The sequence below is a fragment of the Apis cerana genome, linkage group LG11 (genome assembly GCF_029169275.1).
Source record: "Apis cerana isolate GH-2021 linkage group LG11, AcerK_1.0, whole genome shotgun sequence".
NCBI classification, from domain to species: Eukaryota; Metazoa; Arthropoda; class Insecta; order Hymenoptera; family Apidae; genus Apis; species Apis cerana.
Genome location: NC_083862.1, coordinates 15,356,523 through 15,383,718, shown reverse-complemented (window position 1 = coordinate 15,383,718; position 27,196 = coordinate 15,356,523). Strand labels below are relative to the sequence as shown.

Genomic DNA, 27,196 nt, shown 5'->3' with positions numbered 1-27,196 from the left:
CTTTTTCGAGAGATTGAAAGTGTAAGATGGAACGGAAAGGAGAAGTGGCGAAGGGAGGACTGCTACTCACAGCTGATCATGGTACGCTTGCCGGAATGCTGCGGCTCTTGTCTAACCACGGCATTCGGTGTCGGTAGTTTCTCAGCGTAGTAATCCGAATCTGATTGTATCTCCGATTCCTTCCCCTCCATTATTATCGACTGGATCTTCATACGTTCCTTGTCCAACTCTTTCTCCCGTTCCGCGACGTACTGTTTCTCCTCGAACAACTCCTTCAGCTTGTTGAGCAATATCTGCCGATTATACACGTGCAAACGATTCGAATGAGGCGAATGAGTGAGAATAATGGGCGAGAAAAATAAGGAGAAATAATAGAAAATGCTTACGAAGTCGTTGTCCGAGGTTTTGCCGTAGTACTCGGACGGGATCGGTTCCCCGACGACGGACGACGCTGAGAGGCGAAAGAACAACAACAGTGCCAACAGACACAGAGCCGTCCTTCGTTTCGCGCTTGACCTTCCCGTCATTCCCTCGGTCCTCTTTTTATCGCTGCAAAACAAAAAACGATCGCCACTGAAATTAGTCGACTCGAAGAGAGAAAGAGAAAGAGAGAGAGAGAGAGAGAGAAAGAGAGAGAAGGACCTAGGTAATTTAATCTTTCTCGTCCACGCGATTCGTAACGTACGGGAATTTTTCAAAAGTGAAATGTGTAACGGACTCGAGAGATGGCGCGCATTTCAGAAGAAAAAGAAACGTGTCCCGCCAATTGTCCCTTCGATTGTTCGAAGCCTTGTAACCTTGGCGTTACATCGCGGAATCGCGTTTGACGTTTATTTAGCCCCGTTTATTAACCCTTTATCGCGGCTCGAACCCAAACAAATCTATTTATTAATAGGAAAATACCGCAGTTAACCGTGTTACCCGCGTTAAAAGCAAAGATGGTAGCAGCGTTCGTCGTTCGCTCCTCTCCTCCCCCTTCCTCTACCGATGTCTCTCTCTCGTTTACACGATCGTATCGAATCTCGTCCACCCCCTCCCCCCAATAATACACGCTCTCTAATATATCTATCATTTTTGCGCGTTGGCATAACGGGAAGGAGAAGGAGGAGGAGGAAGAAAAAAAATTGGCGTACGGACGGGTGTACATCGGGATTCGTCATATATTCGTGTGTACACTTCGGCCCTCTTGTTTGCGATCTCGCGTAATCTTATCCAACTGCCGTCCCTCTTCCTCAACTGCCCCTCGGACGAGCGCCGCTTATCGCCGAGGTAAGGGATAATCCTCGATGACCCGAGGAGAAACGGCGCGTGAATTCATTCACTCAAAACGAAACAGCCGATTTATCCGATCCGAATGGGCAGCCGAGTGTTCGAACGGGTAAGGGGAGGGGGAGGGGTACGAGTACAATTACGCTTTTACCATTCACCTTTCCTTTCTTTTCTCCTCCTCCTCCTCCTACACCTCCTCCCAAGATTTCTCTCCTTCGAAGAAAACTTCTTTCAAATCTCGTTCGAAAGAAAATAAGAATAATCCGAGATTATTCCCTGGATGTGTCGGCATCGAAAATGTGAAACCTGGACCTGTTATAACTACGAATAATACGAAGGAGGAGGAGGAAGAAGAGATAACGAAGATTATCCCACCAAGCTCGATCGCTTCGATTCTTTCTTTCTCGATGGATGGACGACGCAGTTGAATCGCGCGTGTGTGTGCGTGTGTGTGCCGCGTATTCGCAGGGGGTCGCGGTTCACGGTTATTATCGCGCGTCGAATGGTAAACGCTGGTAAACAAAACGATTAGCAATCGATTCGCGCGAGTTGAAGAAGAAGATGATGATGCGCTCGATCGATCGATTCGCGTAATAACGATAAATTACGTTACGAGCGTGACAAGTAAAGGAAGGAAGATTCTTTTCTTGTTTTCTTTTTCCCAGAACAACGATCCTTATTTTATATATCGAAAGAAGGAGGAGAACGGCAAAGGATAAATACCCGTTGGAATATCGTCGAATTTTTGGACGACTTGGAGTTTTCGATGCGTGGCCGCGAAGTGAGCCGAGGAGGGCTGTTGCACCCTCTATTATACCCGAGCGGGATCCTCCGCCGCCCGCCGCCCTAACCGCACCTCCTACCACCTGTAGGTAGATCCCTCCGAACTACGAACTACGCCCACGTGCCTTCCCCCTCCCATTTCTTCTCGCTCGGAAAAATTCTTCTCGCTCGATCCCGTCGGGTCTCGTTGTGCGAAAATTTGTTCGAAATTGATAAACTTGGGATCGTTGCGCGATACGTTTTCGAATCCCTCCTTCGTCGTTTTATATCGATCTATATAAGATTGACGCGAATGTTTCGATATTTTTTTTTTCACACGTTGCGAATTTATATCGCTGTTCGTTGCGTCGAAGTTGACGTCAGCCTCGGAGAATACGGCGATGATCTTCACCGATTCTTCACGATTCGAGAAAATTCGAATCGATACGCGCGCGTAAAGGAGGAGAGGAGGGAGGGAGGATCGATTAATTACCGACCGAGGCAAGCCTCTTCTCGTTAACGCGTTTCTACCGCTTCGGCTATTCGCACGTTTCTCGCAATAAGGATTTTCAAGGATTTTATTTCCGGCAAGCTGGGCCGAGAGAAAGCGAACGAATCGAGCCTATCTCTATTTCCGAGGATCTTCTCGTTTTTCACGACGGGAGGAAGAAAAATATAGATGTTTCGACGTTGTGACATTTGTCTGCGCGTGTGTCGATGTGGGACGATGGAAAAAAGAAAAAAAAAAGAAAAAAAAGGAAAAGAAAAGTTAATGAAGATGCGCTCGTTAGATTTTTCCGCGAAATGAAAATGTCGCGCGTATCTTGATTTATTCGATCCGATTCCCATATTTGAATATTTTTCCAAAATTGAAATGTTTCTCGAAAAAAAGTGGAAAAAGTAACCAACTGTTTTCGCGAAAACAAAAATTTCGAAACCGTTTAAGGCCGTGCCCCCGCGCTCGCCCTTCTTTCGTTTTGCAAATTCAGTTTAATTCAGAGTCGTTGAAATTAATAATCGAATCGCTCGAATAACATTCGTAACTCGTAATTCGTAATATTATTACATCGTTTCGAAAACAAAACAAATTAATCTTCGACTTCGTAACTTCCAAACTTGTCGAAATATCGCGTTACATGAGTGAGCAAAATTTCTTTCGGGTGCTTTGCTCGCAAAAAAAAAAAAATCTCAAAAACGAGATTTCGATTTCGCGTCTCGACCGATAATAACAATAAAGCGTTAAGAAAAATGAAGGGAAGGGAGGAAGAGATGCGAAGAGAGAGAGAGACCGAGAGCGAGAGAAGCTTGTTCGAAAATCGAGGACACGAGCGCTCGGCCGTTTTCGATGATGATCGTAAATAGAAATCTCGTAATTTGTTTTCATAGAGCGGGCGAGAGGGGGCCGGCGGACAGTTGTTGACTAGCGTGGAAACGGAGAGGACACACACACACACACACACACACACACACACACACACACACACACACACACACACACACACACACACACACACACACACACACACACACACACACACACACACACACACACACACACACACACACACACACACACACACACACACACACACACACACACACACACACAGAGAGAGAGAGAGAGAGAGAGAGAGAGAGAGAGAGAGAGAGAGAGAGAGAGAGAGAGAGAGAGAGAGAGAGAGAGAGAGAGAGAGAGAGAGAGAGAGAGAGAGAGAGAGAGAGAGAGAGAGAGAGAGAGAGAGAGAGAGAATAATTAGACACGCGATCTCCCACCGCGGTTGACTTCGGTATTTCGATACGACGACATCGATGTCGACCAATCGCCTCGTTAACGGACGATAACTGCCCCCTAACCGTTTATCGGTCTCGTTCAATTAACGGTCTCTCCTTATCCGAGCCTCCGATTCCCCCTCCCCCCCACTTCCTTTTTTTCCACGCATCTCGGTAAATCGCACGCCCGGCAAAATGGCGGACCAATAACAACAACAACAACCGCCGATATTTTTGCGCCTCTTCGAACGCATCCTTCATGGCCATTCTCCTTTTCCCTTCTCCTTCGTTTCGCGTAACCGCGACACGATCTTGAATAGAAAAGAAAATGAAAATGTGCAATTTTAATAAATCGCGACGTTCTGCGGAAAAGAAAACATATATATATATTAGAATGAAAGTTAGTTTAATCCGTTGAAAAAAGTAATTAGTTAACAATACCCCTTATTTATTCGTAATTTGTTTATTATTACGTTTTGAAACAAATTATGTTTAAGTTACTTCGTAACTTCGTCTATTAGAATACCGAGACGAGCATGTAAAATTTCTTTCGCTATATATATAGCGATTGAATGATAATAATAAGCAGACAAGTAATTGAGGAATTATCCTCTATGCGAATTCTCGCTTTGCAAGGGGAATCAACGTGGTAGGATTCGTAAGATCGGTGCGAATTCCTCCTCTAAGATTAAATGCAATTGGACTGGAAATGTCAAACGTATATTGTACACCAACATCCCTCCGCACAAATCTCTCTCTCTCTCCCTATTATTCGTATTATCGTTACGAATCTTGCCTCTGATCTTATCGAGAGTTTCGAAGAGCGTTGCGTCCGCCCGATCCTTGACGCGGACCACTAACCATTCACGTCCCGTGAACCGTTTACCTGCACTCCTCAACGCTCGAAACGTGGATCGAACATTTTTTTTCTACGCGATTCCTTTCAATGTCAATTCGTCCCTCTGTTTACTTTTAATTTGGAAAAAAAGAGGAGGGATAGATAAATAGATAGACAGATAGATTTTATTTTGTGATTTTATCAGTTTGCTCTCTAGGTTTGCTTTCCGGGAAGAGGAGGGGCGAAGGAGGATGTCGAACGACGAGGAGAAACTGTTCGCGGTGGAGAGGGCGAAAAGTGGGCGGGCCAAATGCAAGAAGTGCAAGTGTCCAATAGAGAAGGACACGGTGAGGATCGCCAAATTGGTCGCGAATCCGTTCACGGACGGCAAGATGAAAGCGTGGCATCACCTGACCTGCCTGTTCGAGGTGTTCGCCAAACAGAGAGCCACCACCAAGAAGATAGACGATCCTGCGGAGGACGTGAGCGGGTGGGAAGATCTGAGCAAGGAGGACAAGGCGATCGTGCTTCGTATGATCGAAGAGTTCGAAAAGAATTCGAAGAGTAAGAATCTTCTTTCTCCCTCCCCCCTCTCCCTCCATCGGTGATCTCGACGCCCGAGAGACGAGAGAGAATCTTTCTCGTTCTTCATTTTTCTTTCGAATTAAATAATTGACTTGAGAATAAGTAAAACCGGAGGACCGGTCGATAAAGAAATTTCACGCCCGAGAGAGAGAGTCTTTCTCGTTTCATCTTTCTCTCCTCGAATTAAATAATAGAATATATACCGAAGGACCGGTCGATAAAGAAATTCGAAAATATCTCTGTCGCGTCGCGAACGAACATTTTTTTAATTCGATCGAATTCGAAACAGTACAACAATGTACAACAATATACATTGAAAATTTAATTCGAGAATATACAAATTGTATAATTTATTTATCGAGACATTTCTTTCTCTATTTTTCTTTTCTTCAGATCACACTCCTAAGGGGAAAGGGGTGGAGGCGAGGAAGCGCAAAAGTGAGATTGGCACGGAATCCGATCCTTCTCTGAGCAAAAAAACGAAGAAGGAGAAGAAGGAGAAGGAGAAGGAGAAGAAGGATTCGATATCTTCGAGCGAGGAGGAAGAAACGGATAGCTCCTCGGCGACCAGGAGCCCGGAGAAAAGAGCGACGAAGGACGATTCGTTCAAGGAATTTCAACGTGTTTGCAACGACGTGGCAAGAGAGGACGCGTACACCGAGAAAACGGCCGTCTTGAAAAGGATGTTCAGCAAAGGGTCCGAAGGTGGTGAGTTCAGCTTCGATCGCTAAATTAATACAATAAATCGAACGAAAATCACTCTTTCGTTTTTTCGGATTGCTTGAATTGATTCGATTTATTATTGGTATCCTCGACGTCTATCTGATTTTATGAAATGAATCGACGATGATCGGTCTATGAATATTTCTCGATCATCCATTTTTCTATCTCGAGCGAACGAGCGTGTGTATGTGTTTGTGTTTGTATGCGTGCGCGCGCATGCGTATGTGTATGTATGCACGTATATACTTACTCGACTATTCGAAAGTCTCTCGGTTGTTATGCTTTTCCCTTTTTGCCGATGTTTCGATCTTGTCGTCAGTCACGGGAGAAAAAAGCTCGATTGAAAACGATTTATCGTCTCGTGATATCATCCAACGTTATCACTGATGATGATCTCGTCACTTTTCGTTGCTGATTCTTTTTCCTTTTTAAGGGAAAATGAACGTTTTTGTTGTTCCTTTATTATTATTTTTTTTTTTATTATTATTATCGTTGTTCTTTATTATTATTGTTATTAGTTGTTTCGCGGAAAGCGTGAAGGCTAGGTGGTTCACTACACATTCACCGTTTCGCGACTATTAGTCTCGAAGGTTGGTGCTCTGGTGTCTTATAAGCTCAGCTGTCCCCACCTAATCAAGTTCGGTTCGTAGACGCGGTGTCGAGCCCCTTCTCGTGCAGCCAGCTTGGCTCCAGACGCTCGCCCATTCTTTCCCTCTTTCTTCATGCGCCTCTTTCTTCCCTCCCCTGCTAGATTATCGCGCGCTAGACTCGCGTCTCCCCTCTCTCTCTCTCTCTCTCTCTATCCCATTGTCAATCACAACAATGAGGAGACGCGTTCGATTTCGCGACCTCCAATTAATCTTTTTTCTCCCCCCTCCACGCCTCTCCTTTTATCGAGATAGTTTCGAGATTTTCACGGGGGGCTTGATCGCGATTCGATTTTCAATACGACGATCTGTCGAGCAAAGTGACGTAGCTATATCATTTACGATAACCTCTCTTTCTCGCTCGTTGTTTTTTTTTCTTTTTTATTTTTGGGCAGAATGAAAAAGTCATCTCCTCGAGAGGAGAGGAGCCTCGAGAAATTGGCGAGTTGGAATTAATCATTTGATTAGAGATTGAAAATTAAGAGGAGAGGAATTTATTGGCCCCGGAGCAATTAACCGTTATCGATAAACGAGACCACAACCTCGCCTTTGATATTTCGAGAATCGACGAAATGAACGCGAAAAACGCGAATTCTCCTCTATCGTTTTTTTTTTTTCTTTTTTTTTTTTTTTACGTCGCTTCTTCCCGCGGCCGTCGATCTAGTAACACGATTCCTCTTTTTCAATGGACGTAAATACACCGCGAGTTCTTCCATTCGAGTAAAATCCCGTCGAGAGCAAGGATATTTAGCGCAAACGCGGCGCTTATCTCTTCTCTACTCGTTTCGGATATAATAATAAATCAACACGAGACGGGTATCATTGTTCGAGAGAGAAATTTTTTTCAAGGTTGGATCGCGCTTAATTACTCGTTCCAAGTAATCGTCTCTAAGCAGCAACAGAGAAGAGTGTGGGGAAATAGGAATAGAAAGAAAGAAAGAAACTGCGCGAGTGTGCCGCGCAATCGGATTTGCCAAACTCGATACGACACAATGGTTGGAATAATAGGAGGTAACGAAATTATTTTTTCTCGATTTTGAACTTATATGAAGATTTAATTTTTACAAAACGATGGTGTTTCTCTCGTTGAAAATGTATATATAAAAATATGACAAAATATAATAATCGATATATAAAAAAATATACGAATGTACAAATATTTGTGATTCTTAAGTAACCGCACAAAATATCTACGCGGCGGACGTAGCAAAAAAGTTGTGGCAGGCAATTAACTTAGGAAAGCGTTTCGAATTTCACAAACGTACGATAAACTGGACCTTGAGAATTAGAAACGGTAGTCTAAAGAAACGGATGTTGAGGAAAAAATGTTTATTTAAAAAAAGAAATTATGGCTATTTGCTAGGGGATATATCCTCGACAATTCTATTCTACAAATTATCCGATAGATGTGGACCAGATATGGGCCTAAATAGTTGACGAATAAGGATAATTTAACGAAATAATTTAACGATAAAAACGATAAAACTGAAAATTATAAAATGAAAAGAATATTATAAAAATACATACGTATACTGATATGTATACTGATCGCTCAAACATTGAAAGGAATAAAAAAATTGCCATCTAAAATTAGGAATATTATTTTATATATATATATATTATAATGTAAGATAAGTTAAAATTAATTCATAAATATCAACGGTTAGATTGAATTAATTTTAATATAAAAGAAAAAGTAGAAAATTTCGTGGAACGAAATCGTTTGCATGAATGTTTCTAATATGAATCAACTTAATAATTTTCAATTCTTAAAAAATTTACAGAATATTCCTCAATTACTGAAATATAATCAGTATTATCGATTAGTTTTCTGCCTATGTTTCGTTTAATCTGTAAAAAAGAAGATTTAAAATTTTAACGTTATAATTGTTATATGTTGTATCGAAAGAATTATATTTTAAGTGAATTTTTGTTAATATACTCGAACCACCGTGAGACGTGTCGATGAAACACTTGTTACGCGAAACAAATTCTTCGATATCGGGTATATAAATAGACGCAACAGGTTCTAATTCGGTATCTCTATCAAGAATCCGCGGATCGATTCGTTTTGGCCAAGTGGAAATATCGGGCATCGGGAAAGGAAGAATACCGGCATTGTACCAAGCGATTTGCGCGTCTAAATGGCGCGGTAGCTCTATTTTCGACGATGATGAGGAGAATAGGAACGGAATTCCATCGAGCAGCAGAAGCAGCAGCAGCAGCAGCCCGTTTCGGTGTTCGAATCGGGGCATCGCTGCGCTCCGCCACGTGCCACCGGGTCTATCCATCCTGTGCATTCGCACGCACAGTTTGCAGTTTCTCGGAAGAGGAAGAGACCCAATTGTTGAAAATTGGAACACTTTCCTAGAAACTTAATTCGATTTTCGCGCCATTTCCTTCGAATTCCGATCCCTTCGTTTTCGTCGCTCAGCCATTATCGCGACCTAACCTACGATCAGTAAAATTTAATAGCTCGAGTTTCGAATAAAGTTACGCAATAATAATCGCAAGTAAAATATTATTCGAGCATTTTATATGAAGTAATTATTTAAAGTAACTTTATTTTTAACTAGTTACTTTTTCAACGGGTTAATGCCCACGATAATCATGCACGAAAAGTAAACGAGCAGAAAATTGTTTCGAGAATTAAAAAAGAAAAAAATGTAAGATTATGAGCTCTCCTGCACTCTCCTCGGAATTAGGGGGGATGAAGAGAAAAGAAGGATATATATATATATAAAACCTTCTTTCGCGTAACCCGTGGAAAATCTCATTGAAGCGAAGCTGCGTTATCGTTCGTCCGCGGAACTACACTTTGTACGATTGGTGGTATCTTGGTGGTGACCTCTCTCTATCGTTCTCTCGCGTTTCCTTCGGCCAATCGATCATTAATTACCGCGCTCTTCTTTAATCTAAACGTATGAAGTCACCTCCGCTTTTGCTGCGACCGAGCTTTTATTTGCCTCCTCTTCGTTCGTTTGGGACTCGCAATAATCGTAATCGCACGATTGCTTCGAAACGAGAAGAAGAAGAAGAAGAAGAAAAAAAATTCGACCGACCGTCGGTCGAATCGCGTAATTTTTTCGTCTATTTCGTCGTATTATATCGACCTCGTTATCTCTCTTCTCTATTCCCTTCTCCTCTTCCTTTCCGAGATCGCGGTTTTCGGAGGGACGCGCGTGCGAGAGGTCAAACAATAATCATCTCCCTACGAGTTATCGATCGAGCTCGATCTTGCGACACACTACGGGAACGCGCCCGACTTATCCTTAATCTCTTATCGAACGCAATTCGCGCGTGAAATTTTTCGCCGCCGCCTCCTTCGATAACGTTTTCCTCCATTTTCTTTAATTTTTTTTTTTTTCCTTTCTTCCTCGAATCGTTGGAGATTCGAGCGGTAATTTCGTCTTCTTTCGACGAAAGGAATTCGATAATTCGATCCTCGAGCCTGATGCAACGTTCGAGTAAAAGCGTAAGAAACGATATAGATCGATCATATATATGTGTTAGATCGTACGCACGGTTCCCGGAATTAATACCATCGTTTGTTTTCTCACTTGGAACAAGGAATTACGAGATGCGCTTGTTAAATGCGTGCAAAAGATATTTGCATTATTGAACTGTAGCTGGTGTGTTTCGTAACCCTTCGGATAGAATTCCTGCAAATTTTCCTTTTTCTTTTCTCCCCCCCCTCCTCCTTCCATATTTTTTCGATCACGAGAATCGATACATATCGTTTCTTCGTTGCGATTTCCGCGTTGCGTAATCTTACTGCGTAGGTAATGATTCATAACTGTTTAGAGAGACTATATATGTACTAGCTTCGTCTTATCGATGTTCCAAATCGAATCGAAAATGTGCGTCGAAGTTATCTTATATTTTCTTTCTTTCTTTTTTTCTCTTTCTCTCTCTCTCGAAGGAATTATTAAAAAGAAGGTTTGTTCCGTGACACGGATATAATTTATCGCACAATAGACGTGCAACCGTTGAATTTTTTCGGTGATTAAATTCCCCGTTCGATCGATAACACCCATTCTCTTTATGTCTTTATCCTGTATTTTTCTCCCGTATCCCGATTATTTTACAACTTTTACAACCAAATCGCGGTGATTTTCCATTTCTCTGGTCTGAGAGAATGGATCGAGAGAGCTATTTATTGTTCAGTGATGGAAAGAAGTCTTTGGAAGGAAACGCCTATTTTCACACACATTTCGACGATCTGTATTTAATGCATCAGACGTAATATCCAAAGAATTCTAACTTCTTATTTCTCACTATTTCTCAATACGTCTAGACTGATTACGATTCGTAATGATAGTTTAATTTATAAATGTAATTTCGTATTCGAGTGATTAAGATAATAATTGTACGAATAGATATCGATATATGTCGAAATAATTAATAGTTTCGATTATCCTTATGTAACTTTATAAATGAAAATTTTTGCGATTTTGAATATTCCAAGTATAACCTCTTCTTACTACTATGTACCGTGTGGTGTCAGGTTTGTCAACAAAGCGTCCGAAGTGGGGAAGACGGTTCTAGCGAAAGACACTCCTCTTGTCCCTGTGTTGTCCTTCTGCGAGACTTCACCAGTGAACACCACTCGACAATGATGGGGAAAATTTAATAGTGAGGTTACGAGTAAACTTACTTCGATAAGTTAATTCGATAATTTATTGTTCAAAACGTAATAATAATCGCGAATAAATGTAGCGTCGAACGGTCGAGGTTATACGAAAAGTGGATCGACTATAATAACTACGATTAAATGGTATTCGAGCGTTTTAATAAATAATTATACTTAGAATAACTTTATTTTTAACAAGTTACTTTTTTAATACCCAATTTTGGTATTCGAGAACCGTTAGAGAATTTCATATACGTTCGATGAATCGATCGATGAGTGAAAGAAATATGCAATCGACCAATCTCGTTAGAACGGATCGAGGATACATATCGAGGAACAATCGATCTCGAGACAAGGTGGTGCATCGGGTATCGCGCACACGCAACGTAAACACCGCGATAATTTCGTATTTTTATAGGGTATTTTATTCGGATGATAATGGGGTCAGGGACTCCGGGGCATCGGATCTCTAATTAATTTTCTGCGATAGAATTGGATACACGCGTGTTACGAAACTCGCACGAGCGAAACAATTTCGGTTGCAATTTCAGTTTCTCTCTCTGAACCTCAATCTCCTACGAAAACCTAACAGAAAGATAAACGAAATTTTCATTTCCGCTCCGCCTCGTTTGACCCTGTAACGGGGTTAAGACGTCAATTTTTTGTGTGTATGTGTTTTTTTTTCTTTATATACGCGATATATCTTTCGTAACCCACGTATTTCGATATTGAGCGCGTAATCCGTGATGAGATGAATGAAAAAAATAAGCGAACGATCTAGAGATAGATACAGAATTTATTTTTCGTTTTCACGGAACAGATCGGAAGAGGAGAAAAAATTTGACCGTTGAAAAAAAAGAAAAAGGTATCGTTCATCACAAGTAAATATTACGGATGCTGAGATAACGATTGCAACTGTTTTGCAATGATGATGTGACTCCTTGGATGCAAAGAAAGTCGTCGCTTAATTTCCACGAAAATGTCCATCGCAGCCTTCGATCTTGTGCTCTTAATTCGAAAATTTCGCATTTCGATCCTTTCTTCGATCGCATCCTTCGCGAGATTTGGAGGTTAGGTTTTAGTTCGGGACGCATTCGCACCTCCCCCCTTTCGCTTTCGTCGAAAGAAACGAACGAAAACCGCATCGAGATGCAACAACGGAATGGAAAATTACGAGTGGCGATAACTGCGGCCACGATAACTGCCCGTCTGATCGTGGATTATTCTTTCGGACGACGTCCAACTCGATTCCATTTTCTCTTTTTACCGTTTACTTGTCCCTTTCCTATCTTACCGTTTAAGCAGATGACCCACGGCGTTTCTTTAACTCGAATCGAACAACACTTTGTTTGTTTTCGCCAATTGTCGCGTAGCCTTGGCGATACTTGGGATCCTAAATAATAAACCATGCATCTAGATATTAACTTTTTTCAGATTTGAGAATGAAAATTTCTCGAAAGAAAGTGTTGTTTACTTAAAGATACTCTTAATCGATATTTTTAAATCGGATGACGGTTTTCAGATGGTTTTAAAAGCGACGTGAAGCTGTGGTGCAGAATGTTGCTTCCCGGGGCCGTGAAGAGGGTGTACAACTTGCAAAGCAAACAATTGGTCAAGCTGTTTTCTCGTATACTGCTCGAGGACGAGGACGAGATGCTGGAACATCTCGACCGAGGAGACGTAGCTGAAACCATCCGATTCTTTTTCAAGAGAAGCGTCGCTCGAAAACCAGCTGAAAACAGCGTACTTACCATTCAACAGGTAACCCAGATTTCTCAGATGAAGATTTGCATTAATTCACATCAGGAGGGATCATGCGCTTTGTGTGGGAAAAAAAATAAATAGTCGAGACAAGATCGAAATGTATTAATATTCCGTATTCTTCCAAAATAGAAAAGAAACTCTGGCTGGATTTTTTTTTCATGTTTTTCGGATTACCACGAAACTCAAACTGAATTGCCAAACAAAATCCTCGAAATTCAAATATCTATAATATATAGACATGAATATCTAATATGTAATCCAGACTTGTTGATATTTATAGAGATAAGCAAAGAGGTTAAGTTAGGTAATCATTAATTTGTTTTTCCTCATTAGGTGGATGAATTTCTACAGGAGTTGTCCCTTTTAACCAAAGAGGAGGAGCAAGTTAGCCACTTTCGTTCCATCATCTCCAGGTAAATTATTTTTTCCTCTATTTCGTCGTTTCTTCGAAAGCAAATCGTTGCTCGTTTTTTCAGATGCACTCTGGACGATCTAAAGATGATAATCCGGCTGATCAAGCATGATTTAAGGATAAATGCTGGTCCGAAACATATGTGAGTATAAATAGCAAGCTAGACGATTAAACTAGATCAAATATTTTTCGTCTATATTCCATATTTTCGTAGTTTGGCCGCGGTGCACGAAGACGCTTACGAGGCTTTCCAAACATCCAGGGATTTGAACAGCGTTATCGAACGGTGTTTGCAACCATCGTCGAAATCAAAGAAGCAAGAATCGAATTCTCCCAATATCAAGATTACGCTTTCGCTGATGACACCTGTTTTACCTATGCTGGTAAAGCTTTTGTATCTTCTTCGTTTAAGTCTTCGTAAATCATCGTAAAAGTGTGTTAAAAAATGAAACAGGCAGAAGCTTGCAAATCCGTGGAAATGGCGATGAAGAAATGTCCAAACGGAATGCTGGCCGAAGTGAAATATGATGGAGAACGCGTTCAAGTGCATAAGAAAGGGGACGAATTTCGATACTTTAGCAGATCCTTGAAACCGGTGCTTTCTCATAAAGTAAATAAATCTTTTTCGTTCCGATTTCTATTCCTCCAATTGGTTTTACACGCGCTTTTTTGTATCGTTCCAGGTGAATCTTTTCAAAAATTATATTCCACAAGCTTTTCCAGATGGCGATGATCTGATTTTAGATTCCGAGATTCTCATGATCGATAGCAATACTGGAAAACCGTTGCCCTTTGGTACCTTAGGCATTCACAAGGTTCGAATACCCTCCTCGTTGAAACTCTTTAATCCTTGAAAATTATCACTGTTCGGTTTCGTTTTTTAGAAAGCTGAATTCAAAGATGCAAATGCCTGTTTGTTCGTTTTCGATTGTATTTATTACAACGGACATGTTTTGTTGCACAAGTGAGTTTTTCGATTTCTCTCTCGTTCGTATTTTATTTAGCATCTAAAGAAATCGTTTTGCGCAGATCTATGATAGAACGAAGACGGATATTAACGGAGAGAATGACAGAAATACAAAACAGAATAATGCTCTCGGAAACGAAGGAAATCCATGTAAATAATTTAAGATTCAATTGTTAAATTCGATATTGCAAAAGTAGAAAATTGTAAGCAATAACAATTTCAGAATTCCCAAGATTTAGCAGAAATGATCGCCAAGGTTCTTAAAATGGGTCTTGAAGGCTTGGTCCTCAAAGATATTCACGTATTTAACGCATGTTATTTATAAAATGACCAATTTATTCCGTATGCTACGCCCAAATTCTAGGGATACGTTCTTTTTATTCGTAGAGCAAATATGAACCGGGTAAAAGGCACTGGCTGAAGGTAAAAAAGGATTATTTATACAACGGTGCAATGGCCGATAGTGCAGATCTCGTCGTGCTTGGCGCATGGTACGGTACAGGGAACAAAGGTTCGTTATTCGATTTATCAATGTTGCTTCGTATGCATATTTTTTTCTATTTGATTCATTTTTCACGATTTTTAGGAGGTATGATGTCTATATTCCTCATGGGTTGCTATGATGAAGATCATGACAACTGGGTAACGGTGACCAAAGTAAGAAATTAAGTACATATATATATATGTACGCTTAACACCAACGAAATTTAAAATTTGATTGGATGCAGGTACATACTGGTCACGACGATGCAACCCTGGCAAGTCTTCAGGATGAGCTCGATATGATAAAAATAGGCAAGGATCCAACTAAAGTACCGCGTTGGCTACGTGCTAATAAACCAATGATTCCCGATTTTGTTGCAAAGGATCCGAAGGTATTATCTGGGTTTAACTTGGTTCGATTCTCGGCTAAAAGCAGGTCAAACGAAACGTTTATGATTTGCAGAAACAACCGGTGTGGGAAATAACTGGGGCAGAGTTTACCAATCAAGGTGTTCACACAGCTGACGGTATTAGTATCAGATTTCCACGTGTAACGCGTATTCGTCCAGATAAAGATTGGTCTTTTGCCATCACTTTAAACGAATTGCGAAATCTTTTCAAAAAGAATTCCGAGTCGATAGATTTTACTCTTCTTTCTAAGAAAGAAATTGATAAAAGGAAAACGAGCGAAGAAGATTCATCTTTTTTGAGCACAAAAGCGAAACGCGAAGATGAAAGATCAAAGTCTCCAATAAGGAAAAATAAGGATTCAAAAACGATTAAAACACCTTCTCCAAAGAAATCTCCCGCAAAGCCAGCAGCCAGTTCTCCTCGTACACGATCTAGATCTAACGGAAGAAATAAGGATCAAAGAAGGCACGATGCTGCAGAAAAAAATGTTTTCAACGAACGGGATACGAAGGCAACGTATTATGCTTTTGTAGATAAGGATGTACGTTTTTATCGCTACATGTTTTAATGAGATGTACCATCTTATCCGTTTAACCTTATATCCTATATCTTATAGTTCATCGAGTATTCCGCTGCAGGAGTCCCGTTAAATTGGATTGAAGGACGAAAACCCAAGGATGGTCTTCCGTCGGATGCAAAATCGTTGCATAATTTAACGAGCAACGAATTGGTAATAAACGCATGTCATTGATGGAGAAAATTTAATACTTGAAATTACGAATAAAGTTACTTCGATAATTAATTAAAATTAATAATAATTAATTGTAATGCCAAATGAAGGCCGAGATAATATGAGAAACGGATCGATTATAATAACTAGAATAGAAATAAATATTATTAAGGCATTTTAATAAATAATTACTTAGAGTAATTTTATTCGAAATTTTTAGCTAGTTACTTTTTCGATGAATTAATGTCCACGTATAATAATATAGCGAAAAAAATTAACCTCTAAAATCGAAACGTGACAACATCATCGTTTCGTTTTTTTTCTTTTCTTTTTCTTTACAGAAATCTAAAAGCGTTTTAAAGGGTGCACTGATCTGCTTGGCGCCAAGCTTTAAGAAAAGCAAGCAACGAGATTACGTTCGCAACATGCTCAAGACGTATCCTTTTATTCCTTATTGAAGGAATAGGAGTTTCTTGAATAATTATCGTTTCCGTCTTTGGAAACAAACTCGCAGTTTCGAACTCGATTGGTCGTTCAATCGACACGGCTATTAGGATTTAAGGGACGTTTCTTAATTACTTTGGCACGAATATATAGAATCTGGTGGAATGGGTCGCGTTTGGAAAACATACTTACGTAAACCTCGTACGTAACACCTCGGGGAGGAGAATAGTTGGCAAGAGTAGCATGACAGAAAAATGGAACACGAGATTTTCTTTCGTGTCTTACCACGCTCCCTCGAGGCGGATTTAAAGTAGACGAGTTGCTTAACGACTGTGTCGCGAGAAAGGGGAACGTACGAGCTTCTCGAGTCTACCACTTCGAACGCGATCGGGTTACATATCGATTCTCCTTAATCGATATCAGTCTTGGGGCTAAGGTGTTGAACGACGAAGACAAATCTACAGCCACGTATATGATTCATCCTTGTAAGGAAATTCTATCGTCAGCTGTTCACGTACGTATAATCTATCTTTACGAAAAAACATTATATTTTTCTAAAGAGAAAGGTTCGTTCGTTGAAATCAATTAATTTGAACATCGTTTTGAGAAATAGCTTCGATACGTACGTGATTTTTAAAGTTTTTTGTTAGAAGGAAATGCGCGATTCATCGCTCGCAAAAATTGCTCAAAACGGAAAAAAGAAAATATATCGATCGATAGTGGAATCCTTGAAAATAACTCGTTTTATCTCGGTTTAGAGGTTAGGTAAAAGGAAATAAAAAAAGTTTACGATCGCGTAGTTAATGGATGCGTTTTTAATGGATAGAACGAGCGGGGCCTCGATAACGGAGTTAAACTTGGTTAACACCGGCATCGTTACAGCGTGCTAGCATTGGCATTAAGCGGCTTCCGACTCGTGGAAGTTGTCAACTCTGTTAACCGTAGACGCCAATTGCTCGCGTCGTTCGCTCCTTGATAATTCTCCATCGCCTATGGAATATCATTACTCCTCATCCGTAAAACGCAAACAGGAACATTAATCCCCGCGGAATAACATTCACTTCGATTCTCTGCTTCGTTTCTCAGGAATTCGAGGATGTTCCAAAGACGGTAAGGCACGTGAGCATCTCTTGGGTAGAGGCGGCCGCCTCTACTTTGGAAATTCAAGAGACGGAAGAGCACGCGGTGGAACTGGCCGAGAATTATTGTTCCTGCCCCTGTTCTCATCGATGACCATCTTTACACACAATGGAATAGCGTAGAATTGGGAAGAAATATTCGAGGAGTATTTTGTACTTATCTTTTCCTTGAAAGCATCCCAGCATGTTCTTTGAAATCGAGTCTTCGAAACTCGACTGCTTTAACGAAGAAACGTAGAAAATTGTAAATTGTACATTCTATATTTTATTTCGCTACTGGAATTCATAGCAAGATATATTCGGAAAATAAATAGATCGATCGTATACAGAACGGAAAAAATGGATCTTTTATTGAACAACGTCCTTCGTTAATTAAAAATACGTAAAGTATAATTGGCAAGAAGGTGAAATTATCGTGCTTCGCAAAGTCCCGACTCGAGAAAAGAAAACTCTATAATCTTAACGCAGGCTCTTAATTACAATACATCGTACTACAATCTACTATTTCCTTTTCTTAATATCGACGTTAATATGATATAGCGTATTGCGGGGAAATGGATCATTGCTAAATTTACATCCGCGACATTTTCAAGTCGAAAACGATTCCAATCTCCGAAAGGACACGTACATTTTGAAATACGATCAAAGAGTTACTAAAGATTCATAAACTCGCGGATGCAAATTTGACAACACTGGGAATCCGAGTTTGTGCCGTCGAGCTACACTCGTCGTCTATTTAAAAGCTTAGCCACTGGACAAAGGGAGAGACAGAGGAAGGGAAGAGTGAGAGAGAGAGAAACAATGATGGAGGAACAACTCGACGTTCTATTTGCCAAAGCAGGAGACGGCGTTGAAGGCGCACTGTTTCCAATAACTTCGTTTGCGTTGAAGGTCACCGATGTCCAGTTGATTTCGAAGCCGTTTCACGATTTGTTTCGTGAACAGGTAATTGATCAGAGCGGTCTCGATGCTTCCATCGTCGTCCACCAACTGAAACAAATGCTTTGGACAATTAGTTTCAACGCGACAACGCGAATAATGATATAAGAATAATAGGAAAAAACTGGACAAAATTATTTTTTTCCCGGTTTTGAATTTATGTGGAAACTTAGTTTTTAAAAACTAAATACTGCTATTTTGTTATAATTTATTGTTTCGTTAAAAATATATATAACATAAAAATATGATAAATAATAATGAATGTATACAAAAATATACGAAAATATATAAATATTTGTGATTCGAAGTCCTAAGTAACCGCGCAAAATATCTTCGCGGCGAATGTAACAAAAAAGTTATGGCAGGCAATTAACTTAGGAAAACGTTTCGAATTTCACAACATACGATAAATTTGACCTTCAGAATTAGAAATGGTAGTCTAAAGAAACAGATGTTGAGAAAAAATGTTTATTAAAAAAAGTTCTGGTTATTTGCTAGAAAATATCCTCGACAATTCTATTCTATAAATTATCTGATAGATGTGGATCTAAACAATGATAATTTAACGAAATAACGATAAAAACTAAAAATTATAAAATGGAAAAAGTACTGCAAGAAGACGTACTGCATATCGACTTAAACATTGAAAGAAATAAAAAAATTCCCAATTCAAATTGAAATATATATATATATATATATATATATATATATATATATATATATATATATATATATTATAATACAAGATAGGTTAAAATTAATTTATAAATATCAATGGTTAGATTAAATTAACTTTAATATAATAAAAAGAAAGTAGAAAATTTCTACTTTTGGTACATTCGACTCTTATTACGTGGAACATATAAAAAATCATTGACAAATAATTATATTGTGTGAATTTCCAATATGAAATAATTACTTAATTTTAAGTTTTATTTACGAAAAAAAAACAAAAAATTAATCGATAATTTATAACTTATCTTATATTTAAATTAAAATAAACGTTTTGAGAAATGCTTTTTGAAAAATTCATAGAAACCGATCAGTTCTCTGCGTTCTATATACGTATATTTTGTTTAATCTGTAAAAAGAGGATTTAAAATTTTAATATATAGTTATTATACATTACATCAAAACAATCATATTTTATTCATTTGAAAATAAATTTTGTCCGGTTAATATACATTATTCAAATCACAGTGCAACGCTTTATTTTTAGTTATATATACAGTTCATGCATAGACAGTGGAGAAAGAGTATACGATCAACCTTTTCATAAACATTAGAAAAAAAGCTTCTCGAATCGTCTCTCCGCCATCTTGTTCCATATATCTCCATCTCGATCTTTCCTTTTATTACCAAAAACCGAGTTAATGGATATAATAATTTCAAGATAACGCTCGAGCATAACGTAACGCAAACGTTTTCGATGTTGCATTCAGAATTGAGCAATTCGATTGGAATTAAATAAAGATCGAGAAGGAATCGTAAGACAATTTGTACGGTATAATGATTAAGAAAAAAAAAACGCGTGGTAAGTGAGGAAAGGTATTAGGGATTTTCTTTTTTTATAAAAACATCGAATCAAACGTTCGCGACCAATAACCGGACGTTAAGTAAAATCGGATCAACCGTCGCTGAGATATCGATTATCGGATCAGCTGCAAATTTATCGCCGTTCCTTTCCAAGACCTCTTACGATCTACCTATTTTCGATATTTCTCTAAGCTAATTTCTAATTGTAAAAAAGCAGCTTAATAAGTTGCTCGAATAGAAAGATGCTGTTATCCTTTTGTTGGAAGAAGAAGAATAATTGATATCGATAGAGAGAAATATACGCGTGTTGTTGTTTTACGTAATATTATCTCGTATCCCATTTCTCCGTAACGTATACGTATGCTAATGTTACGGTAAATTCCGAGGGCGGTTTAAATGCTTAAACGAACGAATCTCTCCTACGCCGTGCGCAATAACCTATTTGCAATTCAAACATCTAGATAAGAATTACGCAACAGGAGTACAAATTATATTTCGTACGAAGGATTAAGAAGTATATTGACACGTGAGTGGACATTTTCCCTTTCTTCCATCGTTTCAATTTCTTTCCTTTTTTTTTTTTTTTGTATAAAATAAATACAAAATTTCTAATTTGACCACGAATTTAGGAATAGTGAAAAGCGAGTAATAATAATTTCATTGAAATAGAAATTATCTCGCAAGTATCGGTAGTCAAGTTCGTTATACGGGCAATTTACTTTGTTATCCACCGCAAAAGACACGAGTCTTTATCCGTTTCTATCTCCTTTAGCCGGAGGAGAAATTCAATTTGTCTCTTTTGAAACGATATCCGTTTATATTGTTCGCTGGAAATATTTCAATTCCGCGAATTATTATTTTTCTTCGAATAATTCTAAATATTGGATTCGACGAATAATCCGATTTATCATTGAAAAAAAAAATCGTACTCGTAGACGGTAAAAAAATAAAGATTAAATGTATATATTCTGTACACGTGTAGAAAGATATATATATATATATTAAGTAATCTCAGTGTAATATTTCTGGGTTCAGAATTCAGGACGACAGGCCAGCTTGAAACTATGCGAGCGTAGCATGGTAAACGGATCCTTTGTCTTTGATCATCCCGAGGATGCGCGCGATTAAACCCATATCTATGGATTATCAGAGGTAGCGTTAATTGCGCAGTTAACGTCACCCGTACACTCGACCATTGCGGTAACATTGATATGCCAATTCTGAATTAACTGTACGAGACCTTTCTCTCTCCCTCCCTCTCTCTCTCTCTCTCAGCTCTCAAATCTCAAGAAGGAGAAGCACAAAAGACCGAAGAAGACGACTCTCGATAATTCTCTAGTGATCGAAGTAAAGGAGAATCGAAACGATTGAACAATTAAACGAATTACACGCGAGATTTACTTATTTACGGATAAGTTTTTAACTCGATATCTGGAAAAGAAAATAGATTGAAACGTCGAGAGCAACAGGTTTCCCTTTCAATTATAAGCGGTTGAAAGATTTCGCCGTATGATCTCGAATTAGAGAGTTCAACTCGATCGGTAAAATCGTGTATATCGATCGGTAATCATGTAACAGTAGGAAAGTTTAATACGTCGAAAGAGGAATCGAATAAATGACTGTTCGGAGGTAAAGATAACTCCGTTATTAACATTCTTTCGAGGATGGAGAAGGATAATGCGAAGAGTTTGAACGGGTCTGAGGGTAACAGTTGGCATAATAACGACCAAAAAACTCCTCTCTGGATATCGTAAAAAAACGCGATTCACTGTCGTCGCGCTAGTGTGCCAAATAAATTTCCGACGGAATTGTACTTCTTTCCATTTCTTCGAAAGACGCGTGACTCTAATACGAAACTCTTCATTCCTATTCTTTCTTTGTTCGAGGTTTGAAACTTTCTCCCCTATTCTCCAAAAAATTATTCCGCAAAAATATACATATCATATTGAATCGTGAATGGATAGAGAGCGATGTTAAAAGTTATTCGTCCCATCCCATATACGGTTGATCGCAATTAACTGATTAACCGGAAATGGAAATTAATCTCCGTAGCAAAAGCTGCGGTGGTTTTGATCGCGATTATATTTTTTAAATCGCGGTCAATCGATCGGAATTAATTATTAAATAAATATACGACGACATGTATAAATAAATATACAACGATAAAGGAAAGAGAGCAAGAGGAAGGAAAAGATCTTTTTTTTCTTTTTCTCGAAACGAGTTCAAGTCGAACAGTTGTTCGTAGCTTAGACTTGTGTTCGTTGTAAAATCGAGGGCAGGGTGAGAGGGGTAACGAGGCACATTTGTCATTCGCTCGACTCGTAACGATCACGTGGAATTTTCTCGACCAATGTTACCGTTGCCGGTCGCTCGTTACGAACGATATTCTTCCTTATTTACGTGCTATTTTATATTAAAATAAAAGCGTTCTGACAAACGACTATCGCGAGAGTAAAGGGAGGGGGAAGGATTTCGTTACTTACGTCTACCTCGTTCAACAATCGTTCCTTGTCGGCTGCCGGGATGGCCGTTGAGCAGTCGATCAACACCATCAGAACGACGAGTAGAAACATGGCCGTTCGTAACGACGACATATTTCGATCCTGCGTAACATAGAAAAAACAAACCATTTCGTCAATCCGGATTAATTAAACCGTTTTCCTCGAACGATAGTCGCTCGTTAACAAAAAAAATCGTATTATCGATTTCGAAAATATCAAACATTGAAAAAAAGGAGAAAAAGATGCGACACGAGAAGAGCGAAAATATCCAAGTGAACGCCTCCGTCTCTCGATCGCATGAAATTACATACATATATATATATATATATATATTCGCATTCAGAATATATCTATTCCCTGTTAACAACGTGCAACGATGCGCACGATACGCGTTTTTTTTCGATAATAACACGAGATAGCGTGATGGCATACGAGTAACGATCGCTCGCATCAGTTCGCTTCGCTGGGAAGCTCTAAAAGTATCCGGCGACGATTCGTACCGCGTTGATTACGTTCGAAAGAAAAATCGAACGATTGAAGCGACGTCGAAAGGCCATTGATACAGCGGGTGATACAGAAGGCGAGATTCTCTACTTTCTAGAATCGATCGGATGAAAGCCGATGAATTTTAATAAAGCACGATTTTATTATTCGATTCGAAAGGGGAGCAAGAGTTAATTTCTTGAAACGTGCGTTATTCCTTTTTCAACCGGTTATCGATGATTGCTCGCGCGGACGGACAATCACCTCTGAGACTATTGTCGAGAATACAATCTCTCGTATTCGGTCGCCGAAAATTTCTCACTTTCGTAAAGTAAATTTATCGCATCTCGGCCGGATTGAAGAATTAATTTCTCTGGAACGAATTAACGGTGGGGATATATATATATATATATTTATATAGGTGCACGTGTATTTTAGAGAAATTAGGCGGATGAACGTTGACAACGTTGCATGCGGTTTTACGTTGATATGTGGATCGATCGGTTAATGGAATATTTTGATCAATGTCAAAATTGTTGGTTTTATTCGTTCGCGGTCGACACTTCGATTCTGCCGCGATGAATAACGGACAACCACTCTACCTGTCATTGACAGAACTATAATTCATCCAAGAAATTCCCTGGAGTGATACCATATCAATCCCCCTTCAATTTTTAAAATACCGCCATTCTCTATTTATTAATCGACCGAAACGAAAAATAGTCGGGTCGATTCAACGACCGTGCATCGTTGAAGAAACGAATAAAACGAAAAGTAGCACAGTTATATAGGCGGTATTATGTATCCTCAAAGACAATGCAAGACAATGACGAGTAATTTGCACGGCTCCCCAGGCAACAGGTTTTCCTCTCCCTCGAAATGGACGCTTGCCTATATCTACACGCTTGCACATCCATCCCAAGCTGGCAAATACTTTTTATTTAACTCGATCGAACGAATCGTTTGCCCATCATTCTCTTGTTTAAGCGAAACAATTTATTAATATAATTATATTCGAAACGTTATTATACCTTTTAACAACCATCCATAACGACATTTATAACGAGCGATTAAAATCGAAATAAAATGGAAATTACGATTAAAAAGCTGATTAAAAATTACCTTCGGATCGAAAATCGAAACTCAAAAGATCGGCGATAAAGAAAGAAGATAAAGAAGAAATATACCTGTTTCGAAGGAGTAGCTGTTGTTCTGTAAACGGAGATGCAGATCGGGGTTGCGTCGTTGGCTCGAGTGGTTGGTCGGTTTTTTGGGCGAGCAAGGTGCTTGCGAGGATCGGTGCTTCAGCGACAGAGTGACTGAGCTTGCAAGCACGCGACCACTTTATATCCGAGACAGGGACTGGGTCGGTGGCGTTGTGGTGGTGGAAACGATGGGGGTGGAAAACCCGCATCCCCCCTTCCCTCACGAGTCACTCTCTTTCCACGATCACGCGTTTCGTCCACCACCGATATTAATATTTCCACGCTCTCGAATCAAAGCTTTTTTTTCTTCTCAATCCCCTCCTTCTCCTCCTCTTCTTCCCCTCCCTCCCCATGGGACAACACCACTGAACACGGTGTATATAAACGTATGAAACCGGAACTCGGATCCGTTCGAATCAGTCCCGAGAATCGACGAGACCCACGAGACCCTCGGCTCGCAACGAGGAAAGAAACGAGTCTCTCGTTGTTAGCACGATTTTATTATTTATTATATAGTGAGCGAGAGAGAGAGAGAGATAAGAGATAAGAAAAAAATCGAATCGAGCGCTCGCGGTGACAATTTTCAATTTCACGTAACGGGGATGAACGATATTTTTGAACCACCGTCCGGAGATCGCGTGCATTCTGGCGGGCGAACAGAATTGCTGGACGAATTGCTGGACAATGCGGCGGCCGGGATAGAAATTGACGGCGGGCAAGAGGCAGGAATGCTCATCCCCCGAAATATGCGAGGCCCGGCATGCTCCGCTCTCTTGCCACGTCCGTTCCTCCCCCCCTCCCCCTCCACCATTCACGTATCAATCACTCGACCGTGTTGCATTACGCGTTTCTTCTCCACGATCTTCGTTTCCACGAGCAGAAGCCGCTTCCCATCAGTCGAATCAGGAAAAAATCCTTTGGAAATTGTTCTTGTACGCTTTGATTTAAACTTTGACGATCAAAATTCACGATAATGTGCGAGAATTTGGAAAGAAGGAAATGGACGAATAAACGAATAACGGATAAAAGTTGATTTTTACCTTTCCCGATTGCGGGATGATAAAAGAGATCGATAATCGGTGACCGATAAGAGACAGATCTTTAATCTCGTTAACATTGGAAGAAACGTGATAGTAAGAACGATGACGATAAAACGCCGGGATCTATCATTCACCGACGGATCTTCGCTCTTCCAAACGCGTTCCTCTCAACTTTTTATTCCGCTCGCTGATATTTCGTTAAATAATCGCTATGTTGGAAAGTTGCAACCCGGTTGGGAATTGTTTCGTATGGATTCGTGATATAAAAACGTTGGTCACGACCGTGAATCTTTATCTCCCCTTTGAGATTTTCAAACGATAGGATCCGAGCATTGGATCGTAACGTTCCCACGAGATCTATAAATGTTGGTCAATAAAAAAAAGAAGAAAAAATAAAATTTGCATTAACACCTCGTAAAAGAAGGAAATTTACGCGGAAGCGTAGGGAATTTCCTTAAAATTCTATGTAATTTAATAAAAAGTCGCGTCATCGAGAAAAATATCATTTCGATATCACGAATCGACAACGAATCACGTTCAAATTCACCCGTAAAACGTAATTAATCAAAGATCGCTAGAAATTTAATTGAAGATTGATAAATTCGATCGTCTTAAGTAACATCAATCATCGATAATTGAATTTCTCTTCTATTTTCTTTTATATGCTTGTTAAACAAAAACGGAAGAGAGGTTAACTGCAAAGTTGCTCGAAACAAAACGTATATTTAAATATATATGTATAATAAATATAAAAATAAATGATTTTTTTTAATGTTTATTTTCTCCTATTCGCCTATTTTAAGCGAATGAACGAAGGCAAATTTGGGTAAGCTGATTACGTAAAGAACGTGTATGAGAGGATCGATGGATCGATGATTAATCAATTCGAACGAAATAATACAAGTTCGAAAGCTACGAGAGAATTCATTTTACGTAACTTTTAACGAGCAATGCTTGGTCGTATCGTCGCTAATTAAGTATTTCTATAATCACTGTACTTGAACGCGTTGTCTCATTTTTTTTCTTTCGATCCCGTATATACAATTCGAGTTTACAACACTAAGAAACACGTCTTAAAACGTTCATCCATCACAATTTTACGAAGGAATTAGAATACACGCGGCAGACACGTTTCACCACCTCGAAGCTTCTGTCACTCGTCAACTGCGATCGTATCTCTAGATGTCAAGATGTGCGCGAACCTGTCGGTGTAAATTGTAAACACAATTCTCGCGTTATCTCACCACGATCGAGCCCTTGAAACGAGACAATTCGATATCGTAGCATCGACTCAGCCGCAGTAGAACGTATCATTGTTTGGTCAGACCTTTCTCTCTTGCTCTAATCTATCGCTCGATCGTTTTACATTTTTTGCAAATATTACGTTAGACGAATATTACAAGACTACGAGTGTTAAAATTTGCGATTAAAAATATATTTTTCTTTATATTCGCTCTTTTATTTCATTCTCTCGTTACGCAACGTTACGTACTAGAAGTACGAAGAAAAAGTTCGAAGAGAGTTACGCGATTCGATAATTAAACCGAAGGCAATTAAAGAAAGATGTTCAAAAAGGTTATCCACTTGTCGTAAACATTTTTATTTCCATTTTTCGTCGCAAGTGGGCAAGACGTTCGACGCGTCGAAGAAAGAGAGAGAAAGAGAGAGAGAAACGATCTCGAATCGATCGCGGAAAACAGCAACTCTGGAATGATGGACCAACGTCGTTACCTGAACGAAATTGGATCTCTCTTTCCGTTTCTCCCACGGAAAGGGATTTGTAACGAAGGGCGAATCGTTAAGACCCCTTTGAAAAACATTTCGATTTCTCGCTTTCGTGATTTTCGTGAGGAGAGTTCGAATTTCCAAAACAAGAACAGCCATCTAATTTAATCGCGATAATTATTATTTTCGA

The 27,196-nt window shown here is 39.5% G+C and overlaps 3 protein-coding genes across 12 annotated transcripts in view; 1 reads left to right on the top strand and 2 right to left on the bottom strand.

The window, feature by feature from the left end:
• LOC107995300 (uncharacterized) overlaps positions 1–527 on the bottom strand; it is a 2,034-nt gene extending 1,507 nt beyond the window's left edge. The window contains exons 1-2 of the mRNA XM_017052706.3: positions 387–527; positions 71–293 (exon numbers count right to left, since the gene is read on the bottom strand). Coding sequence (XP_016908195.1) covers positions 71–293; positions 387–527 — 364 coding nt within the window. The remainder of the gene's footprint in view (positions 1–70; positions 294–386) is intronic.
• Positions 1–17,917, top strand: part of LOC107995253 (DNA ligase 3) — a 20,822-nt gene extending 2,905 nt beyond the window's left edge. For 3 of the 8 annotated variants that reach the window (XM_062082456.1, XM_062082458.1, XM_062082457.1), the window contains 19 exons: positions 4,857–5,203; positions 5,618–5,932; positions 12,750–12,988; positions 13,325–13,404; positions 13,468–13,545; positions 13,618–13,786; positions 13,858–14,013; positions 14,087–14,218; positions 14,288–14,367; positions 14,433–14,520; positions 14,594–14,671; positions 14,758–14,881; positions 14,957–15,027; positions 15,099–15,245; positions 15,317–15,805; positions 15,881–15,994; positions 16,336–16,430; positions 16,862–16,952; positions 17,525–17,917. In XM_062082456.1, coding sequence (XP_061938440.1) covers positions 4,891–5,203; positions 5,618–5,932; positions 12,750–12,988; positions 13,325–13,404; positions 13,468–13,545; positions 13,618–13,786; positions 13,858–14,013; positions 14,087–14,218; positions 14,288–14,367; positions 14,433–14,520; positions 14,594–14,671; positions 14,758–14,881; positions 14,957–15,027; positions 15,099–15,245; positions 15,317–15,805; positions 15,881–15,994; positions 16,336–16,430; positions 16,862–16,952; positions 17,525–17,671 — 3,006 coding nt within the window. In that variant the 5' untranslated portion in view covers positions 4,857–4,890 and the 3' untranslated portion in view covers positions 17,672–17,917. Of the gene's footprint in view, positions 1–498; positions 647–1,081; positions 1,379–4,844; positions 5,204–5,617; positions 5,933–12,749; positions 12,989–13,324; positions 13,405–13,467; positions 13,546–13,617; positions 13,787–13,857; positions 14,014–14,086; positions 14,219–14,287; positions 14,368–14,432; positions 14,521–14,593; positions 14,672–14,757; positions 14,882–14,956; positions 15,028–15,098; positions 15,246–15,316; positions 15,806–15,880; positions 15,995–16,335; positions 16,431–16,591; positions 16,694–16,861; positions 16,953–17,524 lie in introns of those variants that run through there. The other 5 variants (XM_017052671.3, XM_017052643.3, XM_062082459.1 and 2 more) reach the window with 5 other exon arrangements.
• LOC107995312 (prohormone-1) overlaps positions 17,902–27,196 on the bottom strand; it is a 17,956-nt gene continuing 8,661 nt past the window's right edge. The window contains exons 1-3 of one of the 3 annotated variants that reach the window (XM_028665851.2): positions 26,220–26,429; positions 22,536–22,655; positions 17,902–18,567 (exon numbers count right to left, since the gene is read on the bottom strand). In XM_028665851.2, the coding sequence (XP_028521652.1) occupies positions 18,403–18,567; positions 22,536–22,646 (276 nt within the window). In that variant the 5' untranslated portion in view covers positions 22,647–22,655; positions 26,220–26,429 and the 3' untranslated portion in view covers positions 17,902–18,402. Of the gene's footprint in view, positions 18,568–22,535; positions 22,656–24,223; positions 24,564–26,219; positions 26,430–27,196 lie in introns of those variants that run through there. The other 2 variants (XM_017052736.3, XM_062082467.1) reach the window with 2 other exon arrangements.